The sequence below is a fragment of the Panthera tigris genome, chromosome A2 (genome assembly GCF_018350195.1).
Source record: "Panthera tigris isolate Pti1 chromosome A2, P.tigris_Pti1_mat1.1, whole genome shotgun sequence".
Lineage (NCBI taxonomy): Eukaryota > Metazoa > Chordata > Mammalia > Carnivora > Felidae > Panthera > Panthera tigris.
This window is the reverse complement of record NC_056661.1, coordinates 17896286-17918340: the sequence shown is the minus strand read 5'-3', so window position 1 is coordinate 17918340 and position 22055 is coordinate 17896286. Positions and strand designations below refer to the sequence as shown.

The 22055-nt window shown below is 45.5% G+C and overlaps 1 protein-coding gene and 1 long non-coding RNA gene across 4 annotated transcripts in view; one reads left to right on the top strand and one right to left on the bottom strand.

Annotated features, from left to right (window-relative positions):
* Window positions 1-20593, top strand: part of IP6K2 (inositol hexakisphosphate kinase 2) — a 30992-nt gene extending 10399 nt beyond the window's left edge. For all 3 annotated transcript variants that reach the window (XM_007088480.2, XM_042978872.1, XM_015540432.2), the window contains exons 2-6: window positions 11835-12166; window positions 14105-14327; window positions 15217-15392; window positions 19189-19364; window positions 19819-20593. In XM_007088480.2, the coding sequence (XP_007088542.1) occupies window positions 11965-12166; window positions 14105-14327; window positions 15217-15392; window positions 19189-19364; window positions 19819-20319 (1278 nt within the window). In that variant the 5' untranslated portion in view covers window positions 11835-11964 and the 3' untranslated portion in view covers window positions 20320-20593. The remainder of the gene's footprint in view (window positions 1-11834; window positions 12167-14104; window positions 14328-15216; window positions 15393-19188; window positions 19365-19818) is intronic.
* LOC122236647 lies at window positions 19359-21996 on the bottom strand. The gene is made up of 3 exons (XR_006214780.1): window positions 21848-21996; window positions 21573-21636; window positions 19359-19488 (listed from the first exon to the last, which is right to left on the bottom strand). It is a non-coding gene; the product is annotated as an uncharacterized LOC122236647 (long non-coding RNA).
* Window positions 21997-22055: the final 59 nt, after the last annotated feature.

Below are 22055 nucleotides of genomic sequence, written 5' to 3'. Positions count from 1 at the left end.
ATGGATGTGGCCAGCAGGTCTAGGGCAGGTGAAGGCTAGGAAAGGAGGAAACAGGCTGCCCTCTTCCAGGAATGATTCATTTCACTCTCAGAAGAGTGTGTGTGTGTGTGGTTTTTTGTTTTTATAGAGAGAGCATGTGTGTACAGGGGGGACAGAGGGAGAGAGAGAGAGAATCTCTCCATGCCCAGCCCAGCACACAGAGTTGATGCAGGGCTTGATCCCACAACTGTGAGATGAGCTGAAATCAAGAGTCGGATGTTTGACTGAGCCAGCCAGGCACCCCAAAAAAGTGTTTTTATTTTGAAAATACTGGAGGTTCTTTGTATAGAACCAAAGAAAGGGAACACAGTGGTAAGATGTCAAAAGTGAAAGTGCCCCACTGGCCTTCCCTCCCAGTCCTCAAATGTGCTCTTGAGTGACTGAAGTCACTGCCCTTCTCACAAGCTGGCTGATTCCAAAGGAGTCCGTGTATGATTTGCTTCAGAACTGTGGATGTGGTTGAACTTGATTTCCTCAAAGTTTCTTAATATTTTGCTATGCTTTATTTTGGAAAGAAATCTCAGGACTTACGGAGGATGACTGGCAAATGGCTCTATGTTAGGACAAAGTTCTGTGACCTGTGCCAGTGTCAGGAATTTTTTCATACCCGTATCTCATTCTTTTTCTGGCTGGTCGTGGAGGAACACTGAGTATACTGAGTGGTTTGTGATAAAAGCTGCCAGATTGGTGCTTTGAGCCTGGGACACTTTGCAAACCCTTGAGGAAAGTATTAACTAAGTGAGGTTTTGCAAGGACCTGGAGCAAATTGTGCCCCCTGGACATATAGGACCTGGTGCAGTGCAAGATACACTTTGGTCCCTCCATCAGCAGGTACAGCACTCAGGGTGTCGGCCTAGGCATGTCAGGGATGCCTGGGTTCTGTGGCTGCCCATGAGGACTGAATCATTTTTGGCTCCCTGTGTTTTAGAGAATGAGCTAGTGTGTCATCTGGTTAGGGAACCAGCTGAGGGATGAGTAGGGGTAAACATCAACAACATGCAGAGAACATATAATCTTGCCTGAAGCCAATGGACCATTATTTGTCAGCACAAGAGAGAACTGTGACTCAAGGTAGGAAAGTCCCTCATGGATTGAGCCCTCACAGCAATTTCGGCTGCAGTCTGAGACAGCCATTTCTGTGTGTTTCTGTTGTGTGTATTTTTTAGGGGGTGGTGGGAGTCATAGACTGCACCAAGGAGGAGGAGACTAGAAATGAGAATTGCCCTTGAAAGAGGAGTAATGGGCTTCTTTCTAAGGAGGACTGAGAATTCTTGGTGTATGTATGAAATACATTTAGTTATTTATAAGAAAATGTGATTCTCAGATAAAGAAGACATGTGACACCTTAGAATCAATGATTTCAATTTCCTTGAAGGAGCCGTGCTATGCTTTTAGCTAAAAAAAGCTTTTTAAGTTGCTAAAACTTTGTAATTCTAGCAGTATAACTCTGAGGAACGTATTTCTAGGTAGGCTGAAAGTTCCTTCTCATCCCCTTCCATTTTGGGACCTTCTAGTCTTTCATTCCAGAAATCTAATTTAACAAGGCAGAGAGATGGGGCAATGTGTCATGCTGGTGGTTCTAGAGAGGAGAAGCATCTGAGAGGCTGCTGCTTCCCTTACAGAAAAGCTTGTCTGGATTTTTGGAACAGAATCTGGTGTTTTATTTGTTCCTCAGCATTGGGGGAAGGATCTGTGTTATTATGGCTTTAATGAAACAGTTCCATGTACAACTTCCAGCTTTTCACTTATTAGAACTAGAATAAAGGGGCACCTGGGTGGCTCAGTCAGTTGTGCGTCTGACTTCAGCTCGGGTCATGATCTCACGGTTGGTGAGTTCGAGCCCCGTGTCAGGCTCTGTGCTCAACAGCTCAGAGTCTGGAGCCTGCTTTGGATTCTGTGTCTCCCTTTCTCTCTACCCCTTCCCCACTTCCTCGCTCACTCTCTCTCTCTCAACAATAAATAAACATTAAAAAAATTTTTTTTTAACTAGAATAAAATGCTAACGAGGGAGAAAATGAACACCTAGTCTTGGACCACAGGCATCTGTGTCAAGTTGATGCAGAGATTGTGTCTTGTCTCTGGCCCTGCTGCTTTAGTGGAGCCAGTGCCTACTATGGCATTGGGAGGATGGGGGGAGACGGGGCAGACAGACACCTTGCCAGCCCGCCAGTCAGGCTGCAGCTCCTTTAAGGTTAGGACTAGGATTCCAGCCATTCTTAGCAGTAACTCTTTCATCTCAGGCACCTGGTTTTTGTGGTGACGCATACCTGTTATGGTGACCTCAGTACCTGGCACCTCAGCATGCCCATCATGGCCATGTCTACTCCAGAGGGCTGTTGTAAGAGCAAGGGTGTTACAGAACAGACTAAGTGCTCCAAAATGGGAGCTCTGGTCTCTAGCATGTTTGTATCACGTTGTCATTGAAGTTTGAGGAGTTGGTTACTTCCTTTTCTGATCTTCCAACACCTTGTATACACCTTAGGGTATGTGGGGGTTGTTAACATATGGTCCATCTCCCAGGGTCTTCATCATGGAGTGGAGCTCTGAGCATGCAGTGTGGGCTAGGGCAGTGTTGGATGAGCTTAAAACCTTCAAGAGCTAAACAGCTATCTGGGTTGTCCTATTTTGGTCTTAGTGATTTCTTTTCTTTTTTCGCCTCTAATATTTTCCCTCCCTGTTGTAAAGATAGTATATGCTCTGAGTTTGAGACTATTTCAAGAAGTTTGGGACATTTAGAAAACTGAAAAGAAAGGAATAACGTCTTACTATTTGGTACAAGGCAGATCCAGGTTTTGTGCTGTCTGAAGTTTATATAATGTAATATGAATATATATATAATTTATTTATATAAATATGTAATTATAACTGCCATCTTTAAACAAAAGAATTTACAATTATGAAACCAAGTAGGTAGGAAAGTGAATATCTGTTTAGATTGAAAAAAAATCAGAAGATACACATTTCAAAATCAGACAAATACTACAACTGCAATACTTTTCCCCCTACATTTTGAGGCAGGATTTTGATTGCCTCTTCTGTGACAACAGTGTTATAATGTTTCTATAGAAAGGGCATACAGTTGCTCCCCTAGGTTGATGCTCATCTGCTTTCTCTTGTTGACAACTTAGAACAGTTTCTTTCAGCTTCACAACTCATCCTATGCCATGTAAATTTTTAGAATTGTTGTCAAATTTGGGAAACCTGTATCAAGTTTTTTTCACACCTGAGCTGGGAGACTTGGAGGCATTCAACTTTTTTTTTTTAAGTTGCCATTTTTAGGTGCACCTGGGTGGTTCAGTCTGTTAAGCCTCTGACTCTTGGTTTTGGCTCAGGTCATGATCTTACAGTTTTGTGAGTTTGAGCCCTGTGTTGGGTCTGTGCTGAGTGTGTGGAACCTGCTTGGGATTCTCCCTCTCTCCCTGCCTCTCTCCAATTCGTGCTGTCTCTCTCTCTGTCTTCCTCTCTCTCTCTGAAAAATAAACGTTAAAAGAAATAAAGTTGTCTTTTTTTAACATTTATTTATTTTGAGAGAGTGCGAGCAGGGGAGGGGCAGAGAGAGGAGAGAGAGAATCTCAAGCAGGCTTTTGCGCTGTCAGTGCAGAGTCCGATACAGGGCTGGAACTCACAAACCATGAGATCATGACCTGCACCAGAATTAAGAGTTGGATGTTCAGCTGACTGAGCTACCCAGGTGTCCCAAGGCATACAGCATTTTTAATGCAGTGGCAGTGATGAAAGGGCCTTGGAAGGGGGTGGGACAGCCATGACCTCTGTGAGTAGCTGGTACTTTTTAAAATTTTTGTGTGTATGTGGTAAAATATACTTTACGTAAAATTTACCATTTTAACCATTTTTATTGTATGATTCAGTAGCATAGCTGGTACTTTTTGACAGTCTTTTTCTCTATAATTCTTTCGACATAGTTGAGACAATATAGATTATACAATTTTTATATCTTGCCTTCATTTAAAAGAGTATATCATAAGCATTTTCTCAGATTGCTTAAAAATCGTAAAATTGATAAACTTTTTATAATATCTCGATAGTTCATCATGCACTCTTCTGTTGCTTGACATGGAAGTGAGTGCGATCACAATGGGGTATAAGAGATATCTTGATCTCTGTGGTGCAGTGGTGGGAATTTTCCTGAGGTTGGTAGTTTGATGCCCTGTACTCAGATGGGTCAATCTGGTCAGCCTCTTATCCTTGCCTCCCACAAGGCACATATTGACAGCTTTCCTCTTACTTCCTGGCTTTATTTTGCTAAAACTCCTTTTTGTGTATTCATTTTGTTATCAGGGATTGTGCCTCATCTGGTACCCAGCTTCCCCAGAAGTCCAGGTCATGCAGGGAATGATTTTCCTTCTGCATTGTCTTGCTGAGATAACTTACTTAAATAAAGCTGGATGGCAGACCCACCAGTGTTGCTGAAAGAGGCCTTCAGCAGAGACTCAGCACCAACCCATGGCCATTCTTTGCTTTGCCTGCAAAAGATGGGGATGATCATCTTGTAGTGATAACTTTGCAAAGCAAAAGGTTTGAGTCTTTGGGATGTGAACTTTGAACCAACACAGAATTTCTGATTGCTAGTTAGTATATTTGTTTTAAACTATGATAGAATTTTAATCTTCTTGAGGCCACATTTTTAAAGTTTATTCTTCAGTGACCATTCTTTTCCTGCCTGATTTTCTACAAGAGATAATTTTCCAGGAGGTTGATTGTCATTACATTAAGAGCTTAAGCTTTGTTTACATGAAATGTTTCCACATCACCAGGTCCCACATGAGTGTTAGGTGCAGAGTCCTTCATTTATATTCCTCAGTTATTGTAGACTTGATAGATGGGGAATTATAAATGCAAAATTAATACCAGTCGGTGCTCAGAATACATTTTGTAAAGTGTGTTGCATGCCTCATTTTAATAATTGTACCCACTGTATGTATGATTGGTTTGGGTTTGGATAATTGCAGTGGTTGCCTTTTGAGTTCTCTGTGTTAATCTGCGTGTGACAGGTGTTCATGACGCAGTAGTGATTTTGAGGCACATCCTGTGAAGTGCCTACTCTGTTCGTGTTCTCCTGGACTCTGGAGATTCAGCAGTGAACGGAGCGGTCAGAAATCTCTGATTTTATGGACCTTTGTTTTTTGGTGGGGTCAGGGTCAGGGATAACAAAAAATAAACAAGACAATAAAACATAGTATGTTACATAGTGATAGGTACTAAAGAGAAAGCAGGGTTGTATAAGGGAGTGTGGACAGGGAGATATGTTACTTTCAGATGGGGTACTAATAAGGAAGGCCTCATTAAAGAAGTCACATTTGGGGGCGCCTGGGTGGCTTAGTCGGTTGAGCGTCCAACTTCAGCTCAGGTCATGATCTCACGGTCCGTGGGTTTGAGCCCCGCGTCGGGCTCTGTGCTGACAGCTCAGAGCCTGGAGCCTGCTTCGGATTCTGTGTCTCCCTCTCTCTCTGACCCTCCTCCGTTCATGCTCTGTCTCTCTCTGTCTCAAAAATAAATAAAACATTAAAAAAAAAATTTTAAAGAAGTCACATTTGTATGAAGAGCTGAAGGAGGTAAGAGAGTAAGCCAAGGGGGTACCCAGGGGAAAAGTGTACAAAGCAGAGGGAATGGCAAGTGCAAAGGCTCTGAGGTGGGTGTATTCCAGGCATGTTTGAGAAATAACAAGGAAGCTAGTATAAGAGGAGCCGACTTGATGCTGATTTTTCTTTCCTTCTGGGTGTTTTACAAGAAAGGCTTATTAAGGGCCTTCATGCTTCTGTTTTGCTTGATTGTAAAGGATGTTTTGCTTTGACTTTATAAGAATTAAAAAAGATAACCATGCAATTGGTAGTAGTCTGTGAGTAGGGGTGCCTGGGTGGTTCAGTCGGTTAAGAGTCCAATTCTTTTTTTTTTTTTTTTTTTTTTTTACAATTTTTAAATTTTAACTTGTTTTATTTTTTATTTTTTAAAATTTACATCCAAATCAGTTAGCATATAGTGCAACAATGATTTCAGGAGTAGATTCCTTAGTGCCCCTTACCCATTTATCCCATCCCCCCTCCCACAACCCCTCCTGTAACTCTCAGTTTGTTCTGCATATTTATGAATCTCTTCTGTTTTGTTCCCCTCCCTGTTTTTATATTATTGTTTCCCTTCCCTTATGTTCATCTGTTTTGTCTCTTAAAGTCTTCATATGGGTGAAGTAATATGATTTTTGTCTTTTTCTGACTAATTTCACTTACCATAATACCCTCCAGTTCCATCCACGTAGTTGCAAATGGCAAGATTTCATTATTTTTTTTTTTGATTGCCAAGTAATACTCCATTGTATATATATACCACATCTTCTTTATCCATTCATCCATCGATGGACAAAGTGTCCAATTCTTGATTTCAGCTCAGGTCATGAGCCCCGAGTCGATTTTCTGTCTCTGCCCCTCCCCATAGCTTGCGCACACATGCGCATACTCTCTCAAAATAAATAAACTTAAAAAAAAAAAAAAAGTCTACCAGTATTAAGAGCCTGATAAAAATTAGGCTTTCAAAGTGAGCAAATGGCTTTAGGATTAGCATTGGGTGTCATGGATTTACAAGGGGAAATTTGGCTATCTCTGAAAGTCTATACCATCTGGCAATGCCTTCACAGAAAGGGAGGAGTCCGTACTTTGACCAAGATGGTGACCCAGGCTGACCTTGGCAGGAGTGACTCAAAGATGCTCAGTGTAAGGCAAATGACCCGAGTGAGAACAGATGGGAAGGTAAATTTCATCCAGTGCATTTGCATGTAGAAACTATTTAAAAGCTAATACGATCTTTTTAAATACAGTTTTTTTCTGATTATTAAAATAATATATACTTATGAAAATTTGGTAAATTAAAAAGTATAAGAAAAAATTTAATCCCTTTATTGAATTGTAAATTATATACAATAAGATTCATCAATTTTAAGTCTAATTTTATGAGTTTTGACAAATTTATGCAGTCATATAATTACTGCCCCAGTCATAGCTAAAACACTGTCATTACCCCTAGAAGTTCTCTTGGTCCCCTTTGCAGTAAATCCTATTCTTCTACCTCTGCAACTGCCTATCTACTTTCTATAGTTCTGCTTTTTCTAGAATTTTGTATAAATGGAATCTTATAGCACATAGTCTTTTCTGATTGGCTTTTTTTCACTTCTGATGCTTTTATGATGAATCTTTGTTGTTGCATGTATCAGTACATTCACTTTTATTACTGAATAATATTGCATTATATGGATATACCACAGTTTGTTTATTCATTCACCCATTTGATGGATGTTTGGATTTCCACCTTTTGGCTGCTGTAAATAGTGCCTCTGTGATCATTCATGTATAAGCCTATGTGGACATTTGTTTTCATTTCTCTTAGGCATATGCATATGTAGGATTGTTGGGTCATATAATAAGTATATGTTGAACTTTCTAAGAAACCGCCAAACTGTTTTCTGAAGCGGCTGTTACCTTTTTGCATTCCTACCAGCAGTGTTTAAAGAGTTCAGTGACTGACCCTGGTGGTGGAGACATGGGTTATGTGCAGATGCCGTATGGTGGCGGCTGTGGGGCTCAGGGAGAGCAGGTGTAGATGGTGAGTGTTGATTTTCCACCATCAGGCTAGTGTGCCTCACAACATTCCCTATCACTATCCAACCCTGGGGCTTTTCTTGAGGCAAATAAGTGGCCCCAGCAAACTCCATTTGTAGCCTCATTAAACTAAATTCTAGATGTGTGAGCTAACGGCTCAGGGCTTTTCATGAGTCATAGTTGTTTTATTTGCAGTATTTTAGAAGCTAAGATTAGTAAGGTGTTGTTTCCAGTAAATTCTTCAACCAGTTTGACAGATTTAGGGAGATGGACTGTGGAGGAAATCTGTGTCCTGTCCTAGGATGAATTATGTTGTTTTCCTTCCCTGTTCAGAGTTCATGGGTCAATGTGAGGCAATGTGGAAAATAAAATAGATGCTAAATCTGAAGGCAGTATTTTGTTTGTCCCCCCCTCCCTTGGTACAGGGTCCACACATTGCATGGACATCTCAGTAACCATTAATACTCTAGGATTCTTGGGAAACTGGGCCTTAGACTTTGGATGTTTAAAAACCATTGAGAGAACCCTCTGCTCAAACCACATGTGGAACAGAGAAAGAGTAGCAGGTGAAAAAGCAGGTGTTTTGGGTACTTTTCTTCCTTCTGGCCAGGTTGAGGCCACTGATATGCTGCTCTGTAATCCTTGGGAAGTTTGATTTCTTCAATTTCCCACAGAGATAGGGCCTATAAGGGAAGCTAGACTGGAAGCTCCACTTCTTCGTCTGCACCCCAAATGTAAGAAATATGTAGTACAGTGAAGCCATACATATGTTCATATTGAGAGATTGAACATAATTGAAATAAAACAATCACAAAACAGGACTTACATTATTATGTGCAATACAATGATAGTTTCTGTTTTTTAAGTTTATTTATTTATTTTGAGAGAGAAAGGGAGAGAGGAGCGAGTGGGGGAGAGGCAGAGAGAGAGAGAGAGAGAGAGAGAGAGAGAGAGAGAGAGAGAGAGAGAGAGAATCCCAAGCAGCCTCCGCACTTCAGTGCAGAGCCCGATGCAGGACTCAAACTCATGAACTATGAGATCATGACCTGAGTTGAAGTCAGACACTTAACTGACTGAACCACCCAGGTGCCCATATTTTTTTTTTATATGATTAAAACAAACTACTATTCACTAATTGCATTACACCACCCACAGAGTAGAGATCTACTTCAGGCCTCTCTTCTCTATTTTAAAAACCAGAAAACTGGAACCCAGAGGGAGCCAGGGACTTGGAGTCTTTCTCTAAGCAATCAAGTGGCAGAAGTGGGACTAGAACCTGGCTTCACCTCCTTACAGGATAATCACTTGTCTCCCTAACGTCACCTCACATTTGGCAGTTTCCTCTGTCATCAGCTTGCCTCAGGCAAGGGTTGGCCTTATTTTTCTTGCATCTCTACCCAAGATGATTACTCTCCAGTGAGCAATGTCCTATGGACTGCCAGAGTTGGGTGCTGCAGGGAGGGTGGCAAGGTGCCATGTCATACCCAGCAGCTAATGAATACCCTGAGGACCTGGGAGGAGATGGAGACATTCACCTGGCCTTTTGGCCTCTAGCCACACTCCTGCACCATACTAGAGAGTGCTATGAAGGACCGGCTTTTGTTTTTGAGCTTTGGTGTGGAGGTGGGTAAAAGATGCCTGGAGAGAGATATTTTTCTATTTAATTGAATACGTTTAAGGAATCTTGGACAGAGTTGGAAAGGGATTTGCATTGGTGTTAGCATTACTGACAACGAAAGCAGTTTATACTTGTATGAAAGGTTTGGATTGTGTTTCTAAAGCCTGGACCATGAGGAGCATCTTGTGCAATAACAATAATTATGGTACCTGGTTCGTGCTTGGGTACTTACTGGCAGACCGACTGTGAGTCAGTACAGTAGCTTTCCTTTGGTATTGCTCGTACTCCTGAGGTCTTTTCAGTGGGTTATTATGAACTGGTCTGTGTAAACCTGGAGAAAGGGCTTGTGTGGCCAAGTATACCAGAGCTCCACCTTCTGGAGAGAGTCTGGAATGTCTGGAATGTACTCATTCTTTGAACTGATTGTCACAGAACCCTTCCCAGCACTTGCCCTCCTGAGGGCTTCTGTGATGCTCAGAAGGTGGTGCCAGGAGAGGAATCGGGACCTTTGATTTTCATCTCTTTGCATTTGGCACCCACAGTCAGTTCTCTCTAAAAAGAGATTAATACCAGTTGAAACTCTTAAAGAGAACTTTATAAATATATAGGAAATAAGACAAATATAAATATAAAACATAGGGGCGCATCTGGGTGGCTCAGTCGGTTGAACATCCAACTCTTGACTTCGGCTCAGGTCGTGATCAGATCATGAGGTTGAGTTGTACATGGGGCTCTGCGTTAACAGTGTGGAGCTTGCTTGGGATTCTCTCTCTTCTCTCTCTGCTCATCCCCCGCTTTTGTGTGCACGTGCGCTCTCTCTCTCTCAAAATAGTAAATAAACTTAAAAAATAAAAAATATAAGTACATGGTGAAGGCACTCTCACAACAGGCTAAGTGTCCCATGGATGTAGGAGTACTGTATGAAGGTACTAATGCCAGAGACCCTGGGCACTAGAGGTGGCCCTATGATGGCATCCAAAAGATTGAGGTTCATTTGGGAGCTTATTGTCCCTGGCCCTGGATGAGTTCCCTCACCTCCCCAAAGCAGTGTCATTGTTTGCAACAGAGAGAATAGTGTCTTCCTCACAGAAGGTATCTCAAGGACCAAATGAGGTAAGTTCCTGTGATGAGCCAACATTTAATAGGTGCTTTACTCACCTTAGAGGACAGTGGACCCATCTTTAGCAGACCTATTCTTACCCAGCATGTCAGCTGGGGTAATGGGAACTGGAAGAGTTGCCATTAAAAACCCTGTATGGGGGCGCCTGGGTGGCTCAGTCGGTTGAGTGACCGACTTCGGCTCAGGTCATGGTCTCACAGTTTTTGAGTTCAAGCCCCGCATCAGGCCTGGAGCCTGCTTCCGATTCTGGGTCTCCCTCTCCCTTTGCCCCTCCCCCTCTCATGCTCTGTCTCTCTCTGTCTCAGAAATAAATAAACATAAAAGAAAAAAAAAGTAAAAAAAAAACAACAAAACCCTGTATGGTTGATGAAATGGCCTACATGCTGTAAGTAGTGCTAGTAGCAACCATGTAGTCTGTAAATTACAGACAGGAAACAGAACTAGCTTGACATGCCTTGAAGTGGTTAACAATTGTGTAGAGGTTGCTTTGCTAAGATCTGGGTGTTTAGTGATGCAAAGTCAGGTCTAAGGCCCTAAACCTCAGAGTGGATGAGAGCCCTGATTACGGTAGGAGCACAGCTTTGGTTTAAAGGTGTGCCCCAGCTTTTGGAGATCAGGATAGAACTGATAAAAATAGTCAGTGACCTAGAACACCGTGTATCTTTTTAAATGGAGTTAGCCAGCCTTGATCAGTTGTTTTTAGATACAGACGTTAATCATTAAAGCTAGGCCCAAGCTCCACTGCTAATAAGGTTATTGGGGCTTGTCTTTGGCCTTGGGGTGGGGGTGGGGGGTGGACACCCTGGGGGAGTAGATCTTACTAGATGGTGACTAAGCAGGTTTTCCTTTTAACTGCATTTTATAAAAATACAATTAACGACTAAGAGTGAACCCTAATGTAAACTATGATGTGTCAATGTGGGTTCATCATCATTTGTAACAAACGTACCACTATGGTGGGAGATATTGGTAATGGGGAAGGCAACACATGTGTGGGAGCAGGCGGTTATGTGTGCAGTCAGTGTATCTTCCTCTCATTTTTGCTGTGGGCCTAAAACTACTCTAAAAAATAAAGTTAAAAATATACATGCATGAAGTTAATCTTATTAGAAAATGGTAAGATTTAATCTGAATTCTTAGGCTTGAAATGGGACTTTACCTTATGTGGCTTTGCGTTTTTCCCGCCCATCTAACGCCGTTGTCGTGGTGGGAGGGCACTGGCTGTGTGGGTACACCTGGAGCCAGTCGCTGCCTGTCGGCATCTGGCCCCGCCCCGCAGGAGCTCTGGCTGTTTGTTTCTGCGGGAGAAGGCGGGAGAAGGCGGAGCCGGGGTGGGCGGCGTGGGTGGGGCCCGGCGAGAGCACAGGCTGTCTTTCCTCTGGAGGAAGGCTAGTGGCTCTAAGGCGGTTCCCAGGCCGCTTCCAATGCCAGTGTCTCTCTTTGCTTCCGGCAGAGCGTCCTGGCCCGCGCAACTGAGGAGCCAAAGCCAGGCAGACGGACGCACGGACAGACGACGGACGGAGGACTCGCTGGCCGCTGGACCCCGCCGCCTCCCCCTTCTTCCTGCCGCCTGCGTCTGGAGGATGAGCCCAGCCTTCAGGGCCATGGACGTGGAGCCCCGCACCAAGGGCGTCCTGCTGGAGCCCTTTGTCCACCAGGTCGGGGGGCACTCATGCGTGCTCCGCTTCAATGAGACGACCCTATGCAAGCCCCTGGTTCCGAGGGAGCACCAGTTCTACGAGACACTCCCAGCCGAGATGCGCAAATTCACTCCCCAGTACAAAGGTGAGCCCCCGCTGCCATAGGGGTCTCCGCTGGCGAGGAGATGCAAGGCGGCACTTCGCAGCCGGGGAAGGCGCGGGCAGCTATCCCGGGAGCCCTCCCCTCCTTCCTCCCCACTCTGTGTTTTCCCTTCTCCTCTTGGCCCTCAGCCCAGCACCTCACACCCTCAGTTTGCAAGCCCTGGTAAGATTGCTTAATTCTGTTTTGTTTTGTGGATTTGTTTTGAGTTTATTTTTGGTGGAAGTGTAGTTGTGTTTTATGTTCAGGTATCTCTTGATCACAGTACCCCATAGGAGTCCCCCCACCCCCGCCCATGGGAGACAGCGGGGGAAGACTTTGGGAGGATTTTTCCCAGAATCCTTGCCGCCTGCTTTTTGTCCTCCAGGAAACCAGAAGCCCTGGTGATTAGGTAGGCTGGGAGCAGGGTTGAGTCAGATGGAATGCAGGAGTGGGAGGCCTGTGCTGATTAGCTGAAACCCTTTGCTATTACGGAATGTCCCTTAAATTGCAATGTTATGGCAACTCTTTGATTCACATATGGTGACTCTCTCTTTCTTTTTATAATGCATTTTTGGGGGGACAGCATTAGCCATCATCATGGTGTGGACTTTCCTGGGAATGGGGGATATTTTGTAAATCAAAGAACCCATTAAGGAAATTAAATTTACATTGCCTGGTTGTACAAAAGACTCTTGAACAACTTAGGTTCTTTTGGGACTGTTGAAACATGCTCTTTGAAGACAGAATGTACTGGGCGCCTCTCTCTGTACTCTGTGAATATGCATGTGTGTTGTGGTTGGGGGTGGGGGAGTTGAAGGCCCTCACTTGGTCCTTCTCTGTTGTTTTTTCCAGGACAAAGCCAAAGGCCCCTTGTTAGCTGGCCACCCTTGTCCCCCTTTTCCCCCTGGTTGTTTCCCCGTGGCCACAGGGAAGTGTGGTCCCCTGAATTCCCTACCCAGGCTCCTCTGCTTCTCTGCGCCCAAAGACAGGGACCACCTCAGAAGTGTCATCTCTCTCTGAGCACGCATTCCCCTGCAGCAAGCGAGCAAGCGGGCGGGCAGCAAGGACTGAGCAAATTGAGTGATCCCAGGCCAGAGAGGCCTGGGAGGAAAGGTGTTCAGCCAGTCGGTTGTAAGGCGCTCGTCGGCACCTGCTGAGACGCTCCCACCTGACAGCCCCCTCCTCAAAGACTGTCTAATTACACATGGCAGGTTCTAGAGACTCAAGGGGGAGAGCTGCTTTCAAGGCCACCATGCGTCTGTGCTCCCGGCCCAACCTTATTTGCCTTGTGTTCATTTTGTTCTTTTGTGACTGCAAAGACCAATAAAGTAATATGTTTGAGGACAAAAGGCTTGGGGTGCCCACCCGTGTGGGGGTGCTGCAAGAAGCCTCTGCTAGGGTGTCTGTTGTGCTGTGTGGTTTGTTTTGTTTGCTCCTTTATTATTTTGTTTTGCTTGCCCAGTCTTCCCTTACCCTTGGACCCTTCTTACCCTTCAGGGCAAACCTTTGTTCCCAGTGTTCAGGCTCTGCTTTAAAGCAAGTCTCAGGCCGCCGGAGTTTCTGTTTAGGGCATCAAAAATTCCCATAAGATATAAAGAGCAAATGTTTTTACGTCTCTTTTAGGATTAGAAGAATTACATAAAATTTAATAAACATTTTCAATAATGGAAAAATGTGTCTTGTAATTCTTTGGCTCTTGCCTTGTTGAGTGCATCAGAGAGGAAGACTCTCGGCCATGTTTGCTCCCTAATCGCTTGTCTTGTATGGTGTCATCTTTTCTAGCTGTTTTGATATTTGTTAGGTTTGCAGATGAGTTTGGGGCCTCTGGCAACATAGAGACTAAGGAACAGGGTAAGAAAAAACCAAATGTTACAATCATGTTATTTATAACATATCATCTTTGGAATTAAAAGTTCTTTCTGCTCCTCACCCCCCTTCCAGGTGTGGTATCAGTTCGCTTTGAAGAAGATGAAGACAGGAACTTGTGTTTAATAGCATATCCATTAAAAGGGGACCACGGAATTGTGGACAGTGTAGACAATTCAGACTGTGAACCAAAAAGTAAGCTTCTGAGGTGGACAAACAAAAAACATCACGTCCTAGAGACAGAAAAGAGCCCCAAGGACTGGGTGAGACAGCACCGGAAAGAGGAGAAGATGAAAAGGTGGGTATAAACTGAGAGGGGAACCCTGGACTCTATGGGAGGGGAGGTGTCATGGGATCTTAGTTATAGTCCAGTCGTCTGGAGCTAGAGACTCAGACGATGGTGCCTTGTCACTCAGTGGCCAGTTCCCACATGGCAGCTTCTTTGTAATGATTCTGGGTTAGGTCATGCCATTTTGGGTAAACAGCTACAGTGGCAGCTGTAAAAGAGTTTTAGTCACTCACTGCTCCTGCAGCTGCCCTGTGCCAGGCCCTGTGCTACATCCTGGGGATGTCGCAGTGGCCAAGATAGGAACTGTCCCATCACCTCAAGTTGCTCATTGATGGTGGGAGACAAAATGGTCAGTTGGGCATCCCCGGAATGTAGGATCCACTGACACAGAGCCTTCCAAGAGCCGGTTCTTGGCAGAACTGGTAAAAATATAAATAATATATAAAAATTGAGAAGTGTTTATAACGTGGCTAAGTAGGTTGGCTTATTCCCATGGGATTTCAGTTCAGCTTTTCCCAGTCTCCAGCATTTGGAATCCGGGAACTTGGATGTAGCAGAAGCCAGGGGACAGTACTGCCTAGAAAAAAAGGGCAGTGAAGGCTGCTTGGGGGTGGGGGGGGGGTGTGCAGTGGTGGAGGCAGAGGCTGTTCTTGCATCTTAGGTTCTCTTGCTATAGAAAAAACAGTGATCTGGCCCTTTAATTTTTTCAAAGTCAACTTTCTTGAGGTATAATCCACTTAGAATAAAATGTATCCATTTGAAGTGTTCAATGTGTACGCTAAAACCACCACCACATCAAGATCTCAAACTTCCCATCACTCCAAAAGTTTCTTCATGCCTCTTTGGCCCTGAATTCTGATAAGATGTTGTGATTTATTGGCTCCTTGTCTCTTTACAGCCATAAGTTAGAAGAAGAATTTGAGTGGCTAAAGAAATCTGAAGTCTTGTACTACAGCGTAGAGAAAAAGGGGAATGTCAGTTCCCAGCTTAAACACTATAACCCCTGGAGCATGAAGTGTCACCAGCAACAGTTACAGAGAATGAAGGAGAATGCAAAACATCGGAACCAATACAGTATCCTTTGCTCACAGGGTATCTTTGCCTTGGGGATAGGGGAGGGTAGGTGAGATCCTAGGAGCTCAGAGAGGTTGGGTTTATTTTCTAGTCATGGTTGTGCCAGGGCACGCTTTGTGGTAACCATAGGCAAATACCACTCCCTCAGGAACAAGGGCTGGTCTGGGAATACAGGTGGTGGGGAGGCGGTTGAGGGCCACCTCATGGAGGGACCAACCTGCATCAGGGAGGCTTTAGCCTAGAGTGCAAGGGGCTGGTTTGTGTTTTCAGACTCCTACAGAGAAGACCCCAGATAGTGCTTCCTGCCAAGAATGGGGGTGGCAGGTGGGTGCTTACCTTTCAATCCTGGTTCACCAGACTGGCACATGAATAAAAGCATGGGGCTCCCCCCCCTCCCCCCCGTTTTTTTTTTTTTTTTACTCAGTGATTTCTTTTTAATTTATTTAGTTTTTAAAGTTTATTTATTTTGAGAGTGAGTGTATGCGCATGCATGAGCAGGGAAGGGGCAAAGAGAGTTCCCAAGCAGGCTCTGTGCTGTTAGCACAGGACTCTATTCCAGGAACCGTGAGATCATGACCTGAGCTGAAACACAGGTGCCCCTTCTTTCTTTTTTTAATCTTGAGGGGGTAGTTCCTCAGAATTGAGTATGTTTTATTTTATTTTTTAACTTTTTACTAGGGAAAATTTTACACATATTAAACATAGAATAATACTTTGAACTTATAAGTACCAGTCACCCAGTTTTGGTGATTAACCTACTTATGTCAGTCTTGGGCCGTGACTGTCTCTTATACCCAGCATCCCCCAACCGAGCTGTTTCTTTCTCCCTTTCCCTTTTTCCCTTTCCCCCTTTCTCCCTTTCTCCCTTTCTCCCTTTCTCCCTTTCTCCCTTTCTCCCTTTCCCTTTTCCTTTCTCCCTTTCCCTTTCTTCCTCTCCTCTCCTGTCCTCTCCCCTCCCCTCTTTCTTCCAGAGGGAGGGAAGGGAGGGAGAGAAAATCCTAAGCAGGCCCCCATGCTGTAAGCATGGAGCCCAATGTGGGTTTTGAACCCATGAACCATGAGATCATGACCTGAGCTGAAACTAAGAGTCAAATACTCAACTGACTAGCCACCCAGGTGCCCCCAACCGAGCTCTTTCTGAAGTGTCTCCTGTGTCATTGCATCCATACACATCTCATCATCCATCTTTAAGAGATAGGAGTTTTCTTTTAATTAAGTTAGAAAACGAGAACGAGTGGGGAAGGGGCAGAGAGAGGGAGACAGAGGATCCCAAGCAGGCTCTACACTGTCAGCTCAGAGTCCGATGCGAGCTCAAACTCAAGAACTATGAGATGATGACCTGAGCCGAGATCAGGAGTTGGACGCTTAACTGACTGAGCCACCCAGGCGCCCCAAGACAAGGGTATTTTTAAGATGTGAGCTCCTTAAAACTGGACAGTAGTGCCTTATTGTCAAGTATCTAGTTTGTGTCCACATTTTCCTAATTGTCTCATAAATATGTTTTTACTGACGGTTGGTTTGAATGGAGAGCCAAGTGAAGTCCACACATTTTTGGTTGAAATGTTTAAGTCTTTTTTTTTTTTTCAACGTTTTTTATTTATTTTTGGGACAGAGAGAGACAGAGCATGAACGGGGGAGGGGCAGAGAGAGAGGGAGACACAGAATCGGAAACAGGCTCCAGGCTCCGAGCCATCAGCCCAGAGCCCGACGCGGGGCTCGAACTCACGGAGCGCGAGATCGTGACCTGGCTGAAGTCGGACGCTTAACCGACTGCGCCACCCAGGCGCCCCTGTTTAAGTCTTTTTAAATACCCTTTTTATTTTTTCATCTTGGAAATTTCTTGTCAAAGAAACTAGGTCTTCTAAACTTTCCCACCATCTGAATTTTACTGATTACATCCCTGTGGTCTTTTACATGTTACTCTTTTCTCTTTGTTTCCATTAGGTTTTGATAATTTGATCTAGAGGCTTGGTCAGATTTAGGTTCAGTTTTGGGGTAGGTAGGAGCTAGGATCCCTTGGAAATGGTAGTGGCCATCAGGAAGTGCAGTATTTGTCTGTCTTGCCTGTGTTGCCATTGCCTTAGATCCATTTTTTCATTAGGCACTTTTCTAATTTTGTCATTCCTTCTTAGCTGGAATCTGTAAAGATAAACTTATTCTCATCAATTATATGCTTATACTGAGGTATAGTTTATATAGGAAAGGTACATTATTTACTGACTATTTGGAATAATGGGTGGGTTTTTTAACATCCATTCAAAATGCCAGTGGGTTTTTCGGCCTTATTATGAACCTATGAATTTAGACATATTTGATGTGGTTTTAGTCCGTTGCAGTTTTATCTTTACTGATGCACAGATTCTTCCATGTTTTGTTTTGCCTTTTAAAATAGGCTCTTGAGAAGCGCCTGGGTGGCTCAGTTGGTTAAGCGTCCAACTTCGGCTCAGGTCATGATCTCATGGCTGGAGAGTTCAACCCCCGCGTCAGGCTCTGTGCTGACAGCTCAGAGCCTGGAGCCTGCTTTGGATTCTGTGTCTCCCTCTCTCTCTGCCCCTCCCCTACTCATGCTCTGTCTCTCTCTGTCTCTCAAAAATAAATAAACATTTAAAAAAAAATTTTTTTTTAGTACTTTAAAATAGGCTCTCGAGTCCTTCTGACACAATCATAGTGGTCTGTGACGACTCTCTTACTTTCTGGTATGAAAAGATGGCCCAGGGTCATGTATATTTCCTACTCTAGATGTAAGTTCAGTCATTCCTCTGAGGTAGGAGTTACAAACCTGCTCAGTAGAGGGCCAGGTAGTAAATGTTTCTGGCTTCACAGGCTGTACCCTCTGCCACACCTCTGCCACTGTAGCTTGAAAGTAGTCATAGATAATCATGTAAATGAATGAGCATGACTATACCCCAATGAAACTGTTTATGATCACCAAGATTTGCATATCATTTAATTTTCCATGTGTCATGAAGTATTATGTATATTTTTTGACAACTTAAAATTTTAAGAACGATTTCTAGTTCATAGGCTGTACAAGTAGCCATAGTTCACCAATCCCTGCCCTAGGAAAACTGGTCTGGACACTAAGGGCGCTCACACAACTATCTGGTCATTGTTTCTAGACCTTTTCAGTGCCACACAGCTGGGAAATACACTTTTATTTTATTTAAAAAAAGGTTTTTTTAATGTTTATTCACCCTTGAGAGAGAGAGAGACAGAACGCAAGTGGGTTAGGGGCAGAGAGAGAGGGAGACACAGAATCCGAAGCAGGCTCCAGGCTCTGAGCTGTCAGCACAGAGCCTGATGCAGGGCTCGAACTCACAAGCTGTGCAATCGTGACCTGAACCCAAGTCAGATGCTCAACTGACTGAGCCACCCAGGCGCCCCCGCATTTATTTTAAAGAGAAAATTTTTCATGAGTTTATGCAGATATTTCCAGTTCACATAGAAGGTTACGGGATTTATTTATTTGATGTTCTGTTTGAAACTTAGGACAGTGTGAAACCCTGTTCCCATACCTTGTTGAGTTGTGGCAGTGCCATATGTGTGTCGCCCAGGCCTATGTTGAGTGCGGATGCAGGCGGTCCTCATGCCTGTTCCCTGACAAGAATTCAGTTCTTCGATTTTAGCCCTCTAGTCAGCCTTGGGCTCCCTACATGGGGGATAGCAGGACTGATGGGGCCTTCTGTGGACCTGGGCTTTTCTGAGGCACTGTGTGCAGGCATTGTGCCCTGGAGTGGCAAAGCCCCCATGCAGCAGCACCTTTTCTTTAGAGGGAGGATTGTCCTTAACCACTCAGAATTCATCTTACTGGAAAATCTGACTTCCCGCTATGAGGTGCCTTGTGTCCTGGACCTCAAGATGGGTACCCGCCAGCATGGTGATGATGCTTCAGAGGAGAAGGCAGCCAACCAGATCCGCAAGTGCCAGCAGAGCACATCTGCGGTCATCGGTGTCCGTGTGTGTGGCATGCAGGTGAGGGGAGTGCTGGTGCATACCACAGGCTGGCTAGGGCATCCAGTAGCTTCTACTCTCCACCGTGGGCATAGTCCTGCTGTTTTCTCAAGATTTCAGCATGGCTGAGTGAGTCTGTTGCTTTCTGGTTAGAAAAAAAAAGCATGCATGCCTGGTGAACTGTCTGGGGCTGAGCTGGTTGACTGAGTCCAGAGTCTCTGGACAGGAGTGGGAATGAAGGCAAGATGGTTAGGCCCTCTCCACCAACTGATATGCTAAGCAGGGGTCTGAGGACAGAACCAGGTCAGAGGGCTGCGTCCTGAGTGGTGGTAGATCAGAAAGGGTATTGCCTTGTATGACTGGTGTACTTAACAGGTTAAAGGATCTGATCCAGGGGTGTCCTATTGCTGCTGTTCCCCAGGGTCCAGGCTCTGAGACAGCTGTCAGCACCTAACCTGCTGGTCTCTTCCCACAGGTGTACCAGGCAGGGAGTGGGCAGCTTATGTTCATGAACAAGTACCATGGACGAAAGCTGTCAGTGCAGGGCTTCAAGGAGGCACTTTTCCAATTTTTCCACAATGGTCGGTATTTGCGCCGTGAACTCCTGGGCCCTGTGCTTAAGAAGCTGGCTGAGCTCAAAGCCATTTTGGAGCGACAGGAGTCCTACCGCTTCTACTCAAGCTCCCTATTGGTCATCTATGATGGCAAAGAATGGCCTGAGGTGGCCCTGGACTCAGATGCTGAGGACTTGGAGGACCTGTCTGAGGAGTCAGCTGACGAGTCTGCAGGTGCCTATGCCTTCAAGCCCATCGGCACCAGCTCAGTGGACGTGCGCATGATCGACTTTGCACACACCACCTGCAGGCTGTATGGCGAGGACAGCGTGGTACATGAGGGCCAGGATGCTGGCTATATCTTCGGGCTCCAGAGCCTCATAGACATTGTCACAGAGATAAGCGAGGAAAGTGGGGAGTGAGTTTGCTGGCTGCACCAGCACCTGAGAGACTCTCTGTGTCCCAGGCACAGCTGTGCTGCGTCGGGGAGGAGGCCAGTATGGCCAGGCGTTGGCCCCTGCAGCCTGGAGCTGATGTGCAGAGGCCTCTGTGAGTCCCAGCCTGAGCCAGCCCCAATCGCGTTCGGAGTCTTTTATTTATTTTAACTATTTCTTCAACATTCCACATTTGATGATGCAGATACCTCTTTCTTCCCTGAGTGTAAATGTTCTAATACAAATCTTTTTGTTAATTGTACACAGTGCTGCTGTCGTTCTTAACTAGGGGCAGACAGCCAGACCCCATCCCAGCCCTCAGAATCCTGACACGTGCTGTGTCCTCTACCCTAGCCCAGGAATATTCTTGCCACTGCCCCCACCTCACGGACACTGAGGTCACCCAAAGAGGACCTCCACACATATAACCTTAGGTTCCTTTTGGGTCTGTGCTGGCCTAGTGTCCCAGCATCCCCTAAGAACTACGTGACCCTTGATACAGGTCTTTTCCTGTCTTCCATGCAACTTAAGCCAAAGTTGGGCAGCAGGTGTGCCAGACCTTGGATCCATCTCCTGGACCACTGGCAGCAGCTAATTGGCTGGTCATTGTGATGTCAGATGTCCTGGAGCCAAACCAAGGCCTCAGGTAGCTGCCAGGCTCTGGTCTTTTGGCGATGGTGGACTCCATGGTAAAAGGTCCCAGCAGGATGAGGGGGTGGGGGTCAGTGAGAAAGGGTGTTCCAGGCAGGGGGGTCCTCTCTTGTCACCACTGCAACCCACAACTATGCCAATCTCCTCTCCTAAGCAGCTGTAGCCAGGGCGGCCCTGAAGAGAGCTACTTCTGTGCTAGGAGGGTTACTGGGAGGTGTGGCAGGAGGTCTTGAACTGCAGAACCAGACACCAGGGAGAAGGGCAGACCCAGTGCCAAGAAGGTAGGGTCTTGATGTCCAGTTCTATCAGCCCCACACTCCTTTCTGAGGCCCACTGTGCCTCTGTGTACTATGTCCCCCAATGCCAACTGCATGTACTGGCCTCGCTGTGCCCATACCCGCTACACCCTGGGCCCAGGCTTCTGGTGGGAAATGTGGCTGGACAGGAATGGGAGGCCCCCAGGACACTTAGGGCCTCTCCCCTGGGTCCCTCCCTCCCTCAGGACATCAAGGACCAGTCCAGGCTAATTGGAGGTGTGCAGGGTCAAACCAGCTCTTAAGGCTACCTAGCACCCCCCTCCCCACCCTTACCAGCTCTTCTTCTATCTGCTCAGAAGGGCTCATCAGACATAAGATGGTTTGGAGTTGTTAAGTCCTATAAAGACAATAGAGCAATATGACAGCGACTGGGAGAGTAATGACCTTATGCTGTGAGGGAGGGAATTAGGTCCCAGGCAGAGGAAACCCTATGGAAAGACCCACATTACAGGGGTAGAGAGAAGCTATTGAAAGGAGTGGGAGTGTGGGGGGGGGGGGGCGGGGGGGGCATCCAGGACGTGAGAAATTGGGACTGGGGAATGGCCGACCTGGTTTCGGTGTGGCTGGAGTAGGGACTCCTCAGAGAGGGGTCATGAGGCCTGGGACACCAAGGAGACGGACCCCCCACAGGCGCCTCCAAGTGTCGAATCAGCGAGATCCAACAATGGGACTACGCTCGCGGAGTCGCCGTCCCTACTGTTAGTAGGTCAGGACCCACTCCCCCGGGATGGCAGGGACGCATGCGACTAGAGCGTA